This window comes from Andrena cerasifolii, chromosome 8 (genome assembly GCF_050908995.1).
Source record: "Andrena cerasifolii isolate SP2316 chromosome 8, iyAndCera1_principal, whole genome shotgun sequence".
Taxonomy (NCBI): Eukaryota; Metazoa; Arthropoda; class Insecta; order Hymenoptera; family Andrenidae; genus Andrena; species Andrena cerasifolii.
Window position 1 is genome coordinate 3,029,567 of NC_135125.1, and position 14,636 is coordinate 3,044,202.

At 37.3% G+C, this 14,636-nt stretch overlaps 2 protein-coding genes and 1 long non-coding RNA gene across 5 annotated transcripts in view; 1 reads left to right on the top strand and 2 right to left on the bottom strand.

The window, feature by feature from the left end:
• LOC143372222 (uncharacterized) overlaps window positions 1–14,636 on the top strand; it is a 310,267-nt gene that overhangs the window by 118,362 nt on the left and 177,269 nt on the right. The window lies entirely within an intron of this gene.
• LOC143372284 (uncharacterized) overlaps window positions 1–14,636 on the bottom strand; it is a 139,507-nt gene that overhangs the window by 1,266 nt on the left and 123,605 nt on the right. The window lies entirely within an intron of this gene.
• On the bottom strand, window positions 43–6,714 carry LOC143372233 (podocan-like). Of its 2 annotated transcripts, XM_076818281.1 has the most exons (3): window positions 6,698–6,714; window positions 1,917–2,032; window positions 43–1,467 (listed from the first exon to the last, which is right to left on the bottom strand). In XM_076818281.1, exon 3 carries the CDS (start codon window positions 1,453–1,455, stop codon window positions 169–171), a length of 1,287 nt encoding a protein of 428 aa, XP_076674396.1. In that variant the 5' UTR covers window positions 1,456–1,467; window positions 1,917–2,032; window positions 6,698–6,714; the 3' UTR covers window positions 43–168. The 2 variants fall into 2 exon arrangements, with proteins under 2 accessions (XP_076674396.1, XP_076674395.1); XM_076818280.1 differs by lacking the exon at window positions 6,698–6,714 and having other exon boundaries at window positions 1,913–2,032.

Sequence of the window (14,636 nt, forward strand, 5' to 3'; positions counted from 1 at the left end):
AAGGAAATCTACGAACGACATACCTACAATGAAGTCTTCTGATAAATCATAAGCATTCGTTTATTTTTGCAATTACAAGCAAGACCAGAAAACATTTCTTTATAAGGAAATAATAGATGTCGGAGGTCTAGCTGGTCTACACATTACATTGGTACGATTCGATTCATTTTACAATAAGACAGTTACATGTTTGGGTAACGTTGCGAATGTACTCGCGTTAATGAACGAAAGAGGATTGTCATTAACATGAATTTGTCGTAAAGACGGAACACTGCAATGAATCGTCGATTCAAATATAGTAAATTTGTTCCCTGACAAGTCCAGATAGCGAAGATTCTTCAAGGGCCGACACCAACCGTTTGGCAAGTAACTTAGAGCATTGCCATTAAGATACAGCTCTTCTAACATTTCTTGGTTTTGAAACGCATCCGTGTGAATGTTCATGATCTGATTGTCAGTCAAAGACAGCGTTTTCAATTGTCGCAAGTTGTACAGATAGTTAATCGTTAGATTCTTTATGGCTATGCGATTGGTGTTCATCGATAGGGTCGTTATATTCAGGGGGGCCGTTATAGGCACGTCCTTGAAATAATTCTTATCCAATATAAGAACCTGTAGAGAATGCAAGTCCTTAAGCGTTTCGGAATTGATAGTCTGGAATAGGTTCAGGGAAATGTCCAAGTGTTGAAGGGTAACGGTGTCTCTGAATGCTCCTTCGCGTATAAACTCGAGTTTATTGTGCGCTACCGAAAGGTTTTTCAAATTAGTAAAATTAACCAGATTCAAATGGTCACCGCCTATGCCTTTGATATTATTGTTGTCTAACACTAACGACACTAAACCGGAATACCCTTCAAACGAAAATTCCGAGATTCCAGTATCGTTGAGGTACAAATGCGTTAATTTGTTAGACCACGAGCGCAAAGCATCGACGCTTTTAGTCCCTCCAAGCATATTCATTGAGACATCGAGGTGTGTGAGTTCTGGAAATATATAATCCCCGTTATGTAGTATCTCGCAGATGCCGGTGTTCTTTAAATCCAAATATCGAAGTTGCGGGTATACGCGGTCGATTCCTAGCGCGCATATTCTTCGCGTTCCACCCTGATTGCTGAGAATCAACATTCTCACACTTGACAGAGTACCGAGAGTAAAGAAACTTTGTACAGAAATATAGTTTCCTTGGAGATTGAGGTACCACAGATTTGGCAACTGACTGAATGCTAGCACATGTGCTTCTGCAATCTCGCTGTCCTTGATGGTTAAGCACTTTAGCATGGGAAAGGAGATGAAATCATCTGCATACAGTACGAAATATCGCAATTTTAAAGTGACGTCGTAATTGTCGCAGGCATCCGGATAGTCTTGGTCTCCATTAGGTCCGATGGGAATGCTATTTGCGACTGTGGGTGACAGTAAGGATATTAATACTGCCACGGTTCGAAGCCGATTCATCGCTCTGGTTAGCTGAAAACGGGATGTTGATAAGTTACACGCGAATCACCTCCTTTACTGTTTTATTTCCTTTGTGATGTTCTTCGAAAGAAGAGGATTTGAGTATGATGAGCGAAGAATTACGACGGATCGAATCAATTTTCAAAGCTTGCAATTGATTGCGAAGTATGAAGATGATTATGACTTCATCGATGTATGTTACTCGCTAAAACGGCAGTCTCAATGTGCAGTACTGTCAACAGATTTAACATTACTGGCTTTTAGCTGTATTAAAGAAAATCATGCTACGTATCATACTATGTCTACTCTGTAACGTAGCTTTGAATTCGTAATTCAGAACAGATCAAAAATGACACTACGATTGATTTCTATTGGTATTGAGCGAGGGCAATGCAACAGCGAAACGAATGTTGAAGTTTCACCACCGCACAAAGATGATAATTCAGCTTCTACTTACATACGTAAAGATGTGGCCAGGCCTGAGTGGTCTTCTAGAATCAGGCGAAGTGGCTCCTTACTTGCGACGGATGATAAAACAGATTGCAGCAGGAACGGGGTCAAAACGGTGTTGCGGTAACTGTGCACATTAGAAAGAACTCTGTGAGGTAATGTGTAGCGACTATGTGTTAGCACTGAGCACCTCGGTCCGAGGCGATGCCTAAACCGCCGCGAATCGGCAAGTGAAAAAAAGGAAAGAAAAAAGGGTACACGACCGATTTGCGGGTATACGTTCCCGGTAGTTGACGTCGCCCGACGAAAACAACTTCGAATCGGCGTTCGGTTGTAGCCCGCGACCAAACGGAACAGCTAATGTCAGCCCCCCATCATGGGTACGTGGAAAGATAAAGAGCGAAGTTCACCTCGAAAAAATACAAAGCCGTTAATGCGCCGAGAGCACAACCCGATTTTTGTACGCTCAACATCGAAATAAACGAATCATTAAAAGGGGTTCGGATATATAACCATCCTTCCATCAATCCCTTTAAGGGGAGGTTCTGATCTAAATGTCGATTTTTTTTTATTTCATTTTTCGAATGTTCAACCTTTTAGGAAAACGTGTTTAAAAGGATTTGTTGAAATTCGTAAAATTCCCCAAGTTATAGGCATTTGAGTAGCGGCAAATGCATGGGCAACAACCGACCACTCCGGCGCTCACGTAAAACTTCAAATGCGTTTTTCTCGAAACAGTGTTCTCAAAACGGCGGGACCTGTATCTTCAAAAGTTATTATCCGATTCGACTGAAACTTTTTTTATTTTGAAGATTATTCTTTTGGCTGGAGGAGAACTAAAAAAAATATAAAAAATTGAAAATTTGTAATATTCAAAGGCGTTGAAAGCACGAAAAATATAGGGGGAAAGTGATCTCAAACTTCAAGTGCCGTTATTTTCTTAAAAATGTCATTTTGTAATTTTTTTAGTCCCCCCCCCCCCTAGCCAAAAGAATAATCTTCAAAATAAACAAGGTTTTAGTCGAATCGGATAATAACTTTTGGAGATAGAGGTCCCCCCACCGATTTGGATCAATATTTTGACGCCTTGACTTTAACGACTCCCCAAGGCTGTCTGTAATGAATAATTATAAAACAAAAAATATATTTCTATAATCTAAGACATCCTTAATACAATGCAATAAGTCGTATTAAATTATATATAGTAGTTTTCCTTTAATTAATTCCTAAATATCACCTATTTTTTTAGGCTCTAGACCAGAACCTTCCCTTAAATGAAACTTGAATGATACATTGCTCAGGACTACTTGACGCCAATGAAGTATATAGAGTCAGTGTAGAAGGTATTCGTTCAACGACCAATTTAAAGTAAAAGTTTGTATATCCATGTCAGTAATAAATTTTAACGGAAAAAATGATTAATAAATATTCTTAGATGTTTGTAGAATAGATTTTATGTAAACTAAATTTTATTCCCTTTAATATTTACAAAACTATCAACAAGAACAGATATACGTACAGTTAAATAAAGAATTAATAAACTATGAAAATTAACTAAATATTTAATGTTTTAATAATTTCTGGGATTGCCTTTCAATTTTATAATCGCTTCGAGCCTTTTTGGTATGAAATTTACTAAGTTAGATGTTATAACAATATAACAGACTGTATTTTACTCCACTCTTGTAGCAGAGCGGCTTTCAAACTTTCTTTAGATGTAACGTTATGAATATTTTGTTCACACAAAACCTATTCTACAAACATCCAAGAACATTTATTAATCATTTTTTTTCCGTTAAATGGATATACAAAGTTTTACTTTAGATTGTTTCTGAAACACATTTTTTTGTTTTAAATCTCTCAAAAGTTAGAGGGCGCTACTAAACCAATCTAATGCTAACCAACTATCGATCAGAATTTTTATGGAATACAAGGAAATACGAGTGGACAATGGAATACGAGAAAATCCCTATATATCCACGAAATTTCAGAATTTTTTGAATTTCCCACTTTGTATATCTTCTATGAGTTCTATGGTTTTATACAATTGTTCCTGTGTATATGCAAATCTTTTATACCTTGTTTTTTTTTTATTTTACGGTTTTATTTTATTTTAATATTAGTTTGTTCAAAATAACTAATGTTCTTGTTTAAAGTGATGGGGATCAGGTGGATTCCACTGGTTCAGTTGAGACACGTGTTATACGAAAGTAGGTATAAACTAATATATTTTAAACGTTAGAAATGAACTTTGTATCGATGAATTTAATAGAAAATAAAATAACGGTATTATTTCTGCAATCTTCGCTTCGATTGGATTAACCTTTTCTTAATATTTTAATTGAATATTTAATAGTGTTTCCTATTCTATAGAGGAGAGCGGGGACAAGAGTAACACTTTTTACATTTGGCCTAGCCTACAATTATATTTTATAGATATAAAAATGAAAATTGTGCCTTAAGATACTATGTTTCTTGGTCTATCACTTGACCCCAGATTCAGCCTTTAGTGATAAGTAGTTACAAAGTTACGGCAGTTTTCCGCAGAGACTGTCATTGCTACTTTTGTACTGCAGGGGTAGGACGAAAGTAACATACGGTGGGGGCTAAAGTAATACTAATTATTTTGAGGAGAATTAAGTAAAAACACTTCGTCCAACACAAAATAGGATTTTTTCTATAAAAAACGATAGAAGAAACATTTAAATAAATATATTTTAAGTAACGATAAAAACAAATAAATTTTAAATAAAGAAAGGTGGAAAGCATAACCAACTTCGAACATTTCTTTGATATTGTGTATTTAGTTAAATGATAGGTATTAATTTTCACCTAATCCGAATTAAAATTATGGCATATGTAGTGAGGATCACCCATGCTGCAGTCTTCGTGGGTCTAACCCCTAAAATCTAGACACTTGGGATGATTCTCTCTCGAACAGCTTTCACTGAAAGGGTCCAATCAAACCAGACGTAGACAAACATTATCATCTGAAGAATTCCTATCCTCTATGCTACTTTGCTCGCCCAAGTAACATGCTACTTTTGTCCCCAGCCATGCTTTTCAGAATAGAACTGTTATAACATACAAACTATACCAGGCTTGTTAAAATCAAATACAGGAACTTATGAAGACATTATCTAAGAACGCCCTAGAAAATAATTGGTTTCATATCTATAGTTTAACTATGAATATTAACGAAAAAACCAAAATAGGAGAAACTTAGCTGAATGATCTAAAAATAACAAGGTTAGCTTGCCCAGGGTATACGATTCGTGTTACTGCTCAGCGTCACCCAGCACAATAAAAGAGACACTATACACATGTAACTGTGTAAAGCAAACGTTTTGGAAATGTTTGTGGAAGGGGGCAGAAGGCGTGTTACTCTACCTGATATTTTGTGAAGTATGTTAGAGCGCGCAGTTTAAGGAGGTTCGATACCGGAGCAAAAATAATGACAAATCTTTGAAAAGTGTTTTGATCTAATGTCCAAAGTGTAGTCCGCATTGTGTTAAAATTTCAAGTTGATTGACAGCACGGTTTATGAAAAAATTGAAATCGAACTTGTGCTCTTATACACAGGCTGTTATGGGAGAAGCGATAAAACTTCTTTAAAATGTTACACAGAGTCCTTAAAAATAGTGAGAAAGTCCTAAAAAATGTTGCAATGAAAAGCTTAAGTATTCCTATAATATTCTATAAAAAAAATTGGACATTTACCGTACGGTTTATTAGATAATTGAATAAATAGACAGCAATGTGCTCGTATTTTTGGAACTGCCTGAAGGAACTGTTTGAAACGTGGCAACGCTGTACGCCAGGTAGTCATCTATACACTGTATACTTGTACAAAGGATACAGTAAAAATTTGTAAAAACACTACCATGCTGTAAACGTGTATTTAGTAATTTGTTGCGAACCAGTACGAACGCGCAAAGGGACGCCACAAGTGTAAAGTGGAAAGAGAAAAAAAGATGGACGCAAAGCGACGTTGCCGCATTTCGCTCGCATATTTTGCGCTACTTTTAATGAAAATATTATATTTCTAACTGCATTAAACATACTTTTTGTTTAATTGAATTCCAAAACAAAATATGTAGTAATAATTTTATTAGGAATAGACATGTAAATAACATTTTTGTCTACGTAATTTTTTTTAATCTAAGATTGGTATCACTGCAGAGCTCCCATGTATAAGCATAGGCTTACCCCTCTCGCCGCCTGCCCCGCAAGTGAGGTATCGAACCTCCTTAAACCTGCTTGCTGTTGTGTAAAGTTGCAAGACTGGCCAGAATTATGTTTTGAGATTCTTTTCTTACCAGTTTTAAATGACTGTTCTCCTTGTGTGGACATTCTATTACTTCTGAAATTCATGCCCAAAGTAGTAACATAGTAAACTACATTCATGAATATAGGTATACACATATTTTTAAACTAACTTTTTAATCTAATCTAAGAAAGTTAAATATTTTTCAACTATAAATTGAAAGGAAAAAATTCTAATATACAAAAAAAATTAGCTCCCAAAAGAGAAACCATTTACTGCTACATTTAAACATAAGTACTATGTGATCCAATGAATGAACAAATCATTCATTTACTGATTCAAATGGACTTCCAATGTTTCAGTGTTTGGACAGGTATTAAATATAACTTCTTTTCCATTCTTCTGTGAAACCAACTTGAAACTTCAAATCAAATATAATAAATTTTATAAAAACAACTTTTATGTTATTTGATGCACAAATTTCAATTATATCGTCATAAATATGAGGGGACAATTAAGATTTACCTTATAGCAAACGCACGACAAACCACTCTCAACACGTGCAGTGCACTAATAAACAGTTTCAAGGGTATGTTCACAGCACAATTGACTGCACGTGGCGTGAAAATTCTTTAAATATGAAATATGAAAGAAGCACTTGCAAAAACTCAATATTTAATCATTTGCTTATTGTAATAACTTAGTTGACTCGTTTTTTTTATATATAATGTTCATTCCCTGGTACGTATTAATTTACTGATGCATTCACTCTATTACAACAATAAACAAAAGGAAAATCAAAAAGGGTGGCACAAAAACTGTTTTTTACATGGGTTTTGCGAAAATATAAACAATACAAGCATTCCGATTAGGAAGTTTAGAATTCAACACTACTCGCTTTCGTTTCGATCGTTACAGTTCTCCGGCTAAACTGAATCGCAACACGGTTATGAGATTCAAATGTCCAAGCATACAACACACTCAGGCGCAGACGATGTTTATAATCTGATAGACGGTAGAGGATAATTGATCGAGGGGAAATTCCCACAACTAACTTGATGGTTGGATCTATTATGTATCGTATGTACTGGGTTTTATACATCGGCATGGAAAAGAACAATTTTAAAAGAATGAATACGATCAAACCGTTACTATTACTCAAATGCGAAAATTTAGGAATGTAATGACACCCTGAAGGGAAAGCACAATTTATCGGAGGACAATTCCCATAGCACTTCCGTATAATAGTATACTCTGAATCACTCACCGACGTTTGTACACTTAGACCAGGCATGCACAGGACTCCCAATTCCGGGCGCGATAGAGTTACTTCCGAGCTCGTCCAAGGACAAGCGAGTCCGCCAACGGAGTGGGGAGCGGCTGGAGTAGTGGGAGCGGAGCGTTTAGAACTGTATCCAGGGATCCCCCGATCCCTGTTGTGTTTTGAATTCCAAAAATCCCGGGGTTTGATGTAACTAATCCCGAGAATTTCGTGATTTTTTAAAAATGAGAATTACTTTATGAACAGTTGAAAAAAATAGAAATAAACAGAATAACTAAACACAGTCAGTTCATAATAATAAGGAGAATAATAATAATAATGATTTAGAATAGTAAATAAATAATAACATTAAGTCGCGTATAGCTAACTAAACTATATTTACTTTTACAATGATATTCTCACTTTCCGCTGTTTTGAAATCGCGCGAGTTACAAATCGCAACTTGTCTGAACACGTAAAGTAGAAACAATGTAAATACATAGATACATATGTACTTTAGGTGCTTTACTATTTCTTCCTTCGTATTTCCAAAAATCTTCATAATGGTTTACTGATATTATGTACTTATCGAGACTTTATTATTCTTATTTGCTCTACTGTTTTTATTGTTAAAAATGACTTTAGCTTATGTTTCAGACTAATGATAGAAAGTAAGTTTATTTACTTTAAATAAAGATTTAAAATTTTAACACATAATAATTCATTTTAATTCCTGAAATTTTCTATTACCCAATCCTGGGATTAGTCCCGGAATCCTGAGATAGATATTTAAAAAAATCCCGCAATCCCGGGATAGTAAATAATGACCGGGATTGTATTCCCTACACAGGGGTCTCCAGAGTTTGACGCTTCGAAAATAAGGCACATTTTGGGGAATTTTTGGAAGAAAAGTATTGAGTATTATAATTCCAAACTTTGTACTTTTATTAATTGAAATTTGAAAAATGTGTTCAAATTTTTGTATGCAATAATATTAATTTGGTTCAGAGTTATAATGGTAGTAGTAAGAGGGGTTTGAGAAAAAAGATTGTTGCTGGCGAACATGATTTTGGCTGTCGTAATCATCTGAAACAAATAACGCAAATTTTTTCTTAGTGTATATGAGTGTGGTTATCGTATGAACTAAAATGAATGAAAAATGTTGAAAAGCACAAAAATGGTTGCATTTCCAATGAAAACATTAATTTTTGGGAAAAGCATTTGTTAGTTCTCTGTGTTGCAAAATTGGATTTTTGCAAATAATTACTTCATTCTACTTCATACGATAACCACACTCATATAGATTAACAAAAATTGTACATGTTTTGTTTCCTATGACTACGACAGCCAGAATCATGTTCGTCAGGATCAAATTTTTTTAACCCCCTCTTACTGCTACCATTATAACTTTGAACAAAATTATTATTATTGCATATAAAAATTTAAACATATTTTTCAAATTTCGATTAACCCTCCGTATTGCATACCTGAGTCAATTTGGACCCACCGTTTGAGATGGCTAACGCATACAGCAGGGGTGTCGAACTTTCTCACTCCGAGAGCCGCACGAGTCAGGCCCCCGGTCAGCTGGTTCCCCCACCTATTTTTCTCCAGGCGTTGCACGAGACCCGGCAGGGAGAGAGTGCGGCACCCGGAGGAGTAATTCGTCAGAATGAAGCAGGTGTGGTGGGGGGCCGTTCTCCTACGGCTCTACGGAGCAGGCGAAGAGGGGAAGGAGCCACTGCGGCTCGCGAGCCGCTAGTTCGACACCCCTGGCATACAGTGACGGATCTGTGTATGTCAGTTGCGGCCAAGCCATCATTCAGCTGTTGGGGGTGTCATGAAAACATAAACAGAACTTTTCCAGTGACTGCGTTGGAGCAACAATGGGAAGCTCGAGACAATAAGGTAGTTTGTCCAGTCACCGATAAGTACCTAGTCGTCGATAATTTGAATTAATATTGAGATTTTATAAGGTTTGTGAACAATATTGATTAAAAAATAAAATTTAAAATTAATATTTAAGTCTCTTTCTACATATATCATGAATTTTAAAGTGATTCATAAATTACATTTATAAACAAAAAATGATGGAAAGTAGCTGATTCAGATTCTCGGTATATCTCGAATACGGTTAGCCATACTTACCATATTTTTCTTGGAGAAAACAAAATGGGCATAGGGCCTCTGCAGTCATACAGTTCTCCACTACGAGACCTTATAACCAGGAGTGGGGAAGGACCATACTACGATCGAGCTCAAGGGCGCATCGACTGCCCTAGGGCAAACTTAATGTGCACCCCTGACGTAGACTGTTAAACTTCGAGCGTCTAAAGCAGGAGTGTCGAACTTCCCCACTCCGAAAGCCGCACGAGTCAGGCCCCCGGTCAGCCGGTTCCCCCACTTATTTTTCTCCAGGCGTTGCACGAGCCCCGGCAGGGAGAGAATGCGGCACCCGGAGGAGAAATTCATCAGAGTGAAGTAGGTGTGGAGGGGGCCGTTCTCCTACGGCTCTACGGAGCAGGCGAAGAGGAGAAGGAGCCACTGCGGCTCGCGAGCCGCTAGTTCGACACCCCTGGTCTAAACCCACGTATTCACCTGTGCATTCGCCCCGAATGTGCATTCGTCGCGCACCGATTTTTTGCTCGTTCGGTGTTCGGCGCGCGTTCGGGCAGATCCGTTTGCTGGCAGTCCATCAAAGCGTGCATTCGGGTCCGAACAATACCATGAAATGGACGCCGTAAATTTCACTCAACCCCGAACGCGCTGAGATCCGAACGAGCAAAAAATCAGTGCGCGCCGAATTTTTGGTCGCTCGGTGTTCAGCGCGCGTTCGGCGCGCATTCAGCGCGCATTCGGCACGTATTCAGGCCGTTATCTGCTTGCTGGCAGTCCATCAAAGCGTGCATTTGGGTCCGAACAATACCATAAAATGGACGCCGTAAATTTCACTCAACCCCGAGCGCGCGCCGAATGCGCACCGAATGCGCGCTGAGCTCCGAACGAGCAAAAATCTCTCTCTCTCTCTCTCTCTCTCTCTCTCTGTATGAGTGACCTGGAAGCCTGCGCACCGGGAACGACGCACACCTAATTTGGCGGTAGTTGAAAGGAACACGTAACAAAATTTGAATATGGAAAGGAACAAAAATAACACTAGTAGAAAACTTTAATTATGGAAAATGGTAAAAAATCAAGTATAGTAGTGAAACCTCTCACATAGAATGTAGTAATCACTTCTACAAGTATTCTGTATAGAGATACTTCTATTTTCTCTGCTAAATTAATTTTGTTAATATTCGTTTCTTTCGTACGACGGTTTTATTACATTCGTCTTCTCCTGTACATTCTTTTTGTTATTATACCTACATCAAAAGTACTTCCCCGAATGCACTGAAAAATGAAAGAAATGTTATGTTGCAAATTTTGATCAGAGCTTTAGAATGATAAGTTACTGTTAAAATACCGTGTATTTTGTATTCGTTTTACAAAAAAAAATCTAACAAAACACGCAGGTTCAACTAGGAAATGAAGCCTCAACCGCAATATTGTTATTCTTGATTTTTGTCTTATTTTGGTGTCTAGAACCAAACCTCAGAGTTTCTTCCACCCTGTGTATGTATACGCCCATATAACAGTGCCTGCTTCATCATGACGAAAGTCACATACCTATGTTCCAATGATTTTAATATTAGCAAATGAAGAAATCGCAATTGAAAAAGGAATAGGATTCATGAATAGAACGGATTGTATTAGCAAGCTACAAGTCTTTCTATATTTAGAAGTTAAAATTGACTTTATTAACTGCATAATCAAACAATGGCATGCACTGTTGACATGATCGCGCAAGTGTCGAGCTTGACGGCAGAAATCAAACATGTTCGATCACTTTCCAATTACTTCCACAAACCTTCCAGCGCGTCTCTACACAATCAAAGTGTTTGTGTAAGCTCGTTAGCTGACAAGGAGGTACGCTTAAACCATTTGTAGTCCAATTTAGAAGAAAGACTTCAACGTTCAAACGAATTGTGAAGAATGCAAATGTTATTTGACATTACTGGGCCACGATAATGAAACGTAAATACTCATAGTTACACATCGACTAATGATAAGGAGAGTATTGATTCGCACACAGTGTTGGTACAATAATGTAGCAGTTATAGCAACATAGCTTTTATCGGCAACTTTTCGTGCAATTTCAACATCACTAGACTGTGGATGTTCATGCAAAGACATATTCTTATAAAAAAATAGGTAAAGAAATGGGACCTAGACAAAAAATTGTTTTGTCACTAGACGGTTCTGCGAATATATTTGTTCTTTTGCATATTGTAAGAAAATCGATTGCCCGAACATCCGATAAGCGGAACCGCCTACGCTTACGGAAAGCGCAACAGGCGCCAAAACTGTAATCCGGTGTACGCGTATTTGGGTAAAGTTCAAAGTCAATCTCTCGGAAACCAAGCGCGTTATCAAGAAATTTTATTCCATATTTTCAACTTTTCTTTTCATGTAGAATCACCCCTTAAATTTTCTCCCACATGTAGCTAAACACTCAGCATACATATCGTCGGTGAGACTGCAACACCGCGTATGAGCAGTTTGTAAATACCGCGGTTCTGCATTTTACCGATTTTACAGGAGGAAGAAAAAAATTAATATTTCAGCCATTTTAAGGGATTTCTTTGGCTGAACTTTTTTGGGTCTGTTTTAGCTCGCCTTGTAATAAATAGTAACGTCAATTCATCATAAAACTGCTTAATTGCTGTGTAAAGTCACTTTCACGCACCAAACGTGCCGTCACTTCACCTGATTTCTCTGTAAATGCGCGGTTTTGTCGCCAACTTGCTAAAAGAGACAGATTCACGGCATCCTTGAACCTGCTGGTTCCGTTGGTAAAAAGGCGGCTTCCTATTGGCTATTTCACATGGCGTGACTTTTAAAAAAAAAGCGAACAGCGCTTGGCATCCGTGGGCACGAAATCTGAATTTTGCTACTTTTGCAGATACGCGGTATTTACAAACTGCTCATACGCGGTGTTGCAGTATCGCCGACGATATAATCTTCAGCTTGGGCTGGGAGATTCTTTCCCACGTGACACAGGTACTCATCAAACTTACAATTCAAGTGATTGTACCACTTGACCACTTGTTTAGGTTTCATGTCATCACAGCATTACCTTACCGATACACATGTCAATACAGATCAGTGATGGGCGTGATGCCGCTTAAGGGGACTAGGCAGTCGAAAGCCAGACCATCACTGTTTGTGCGCTACAAAAATCCGGCGACTTCTTAATTTTTTTATGAAAATCCCGTATTTTTATGGACACTATAAGAGGTTTGCTCCGAAATGGCACATGTTTTACACATCCCGTAATTTTTCCCAAGTCGATCTGAACCTCAATAGCCAACAGAAGAATTTCGTCCACATCCTTATTACTGCATCAAACTTATTTCAGTTTCAGTAATGCAATCTAGCAGCAAACGTAATAATTAGGTCCGAGGAAATATTGATATCTTTATTAAAATTAAGACGTGTTTATTTTATTAAATTCGACTTGTAAAATTTATACATATAGTTAACAAATGTAGTGAAATTGTCCTATTCTACTATGTTTCTACATTTAAAATTGAGAAATTTTGATTTAAAGCATTTTTTAATTTGATAAATGATTTGGGATAAATTATAGAAGGAATATAAAATTAGTGGAAAGGTTGTTCTACACTATTCTACAGATTATTAACAAAAAATTGCGTAACTAATATTTTCCAATGCTGCACCAGTATATTCGTATCGATTTAAAGAAAAAAAGTTATGTTTTCACAATTTATTCGCTTATGGCTATAACGTATCAAAATATAATTGCTATACCACTTAACGATTTACTGTGTGTTCAACTTTAGAGGATTTGATTGATACAATTTGGAGAATTGTAAATCAATTCAGCCATAAAACGGGTAGTTTTGGCTCATATCAGTTGTATGGCATTATGTAACAGAGTCTTAGCATTAATTACATAAGACACGTGATAAAGTGTTCAGGTAAATCGTAGTACATTTATAACAGACGAGGATGTGGTTCTTATAAAAATAGAACAAATTTTGGTTCCGAAAAAAAATACTTTGAACTTGAAGTTTAAGTCTTTAACAGGTGACCTTAATGTATGTTCATTTTGCAAGACAGTGATACTTTAATGCAGTAATATAAAGTTCATAAGATTCATTTTTAGGGTCATAGACGCAGGAAGTAAATGCAATTAACGCACCGTGGTTTCTTAATGGTAGAGGAGACCATGATGTAAGGATATAAGGTGTGCTCACTGAGCGGCTCATTTTCGTCTTCTACTGCGCATTCCCAATTTCCGCCATATTAAAATATGTACATGTATATATGAATGCATATGTGCATGTACGGACGCATTATTGAAATGTTGACAAATTCATTCTATCCTATTGGTTGACAATCCAATGTGAAGGGTCTTGGGAAGGGCACGTTATTGGCTAATCTGAAAGGCTGCGCAAGAGCACTCCATAAGGATATAAATCCTTACATCATGGGGGAGACCGGGGCCAGTTGATACAGGGGGCAAGTTGATACAGACGAATTATCTCGACACCGTATACATATATGTAGCTCCATTTGAGCGAGATATGTGAAGATTGTTGTTCAATTCTTTCCTACGATCCAGCGTACGTGTGTGTACATTGGCGTTAACAATCGTTTTTTTAAACTGTTTTCGTTTATACAGAGAAAAAGTAAATAGTTTTGATACATCTAAATTGATCGTCCAAATAACATTTTTTCATTCGTTTTGTATGTATTTACTCAAGTTTTCGCTTATTATATATTAAAGAGGAAGGGCCAAAGTATATTTTGGCATATTTGTTATTAAGTAATTAATTTCAATACAAAATGAAAAAAATTCAAAACAGAATAACGTATTGTGGCGAGCGAAACGCGCTCTAGCAGTTTCGTGGAAACACCGCGGACCACAACAAACGGTCGCGAAGCGTGACCTCTCCTCGTCCTTAGGAGAGCCGTTGGAATTGCGACGTGGTGGGGCCAAGCGTGGCCCAGGCAGTGCGACGCGAGCCAGCAACGGCGAGCGACCGCGAGCGACTAACAAAATAAACGCATATATAGTATTTTATCTAAAAGCACAGTGTTATTATTAATTTCTTACAGCACCCCTACCGTATCAAC

Excerpts from the sequence above, each read along its gene's own strand:
- LOC143372233 (XM_076818281.1), bottom strand. The coding sequence starts at position 1,455 with ATGAATCGGCTTCGAACCGTGGCAGTATTAATATCCTTACTGTCACCC.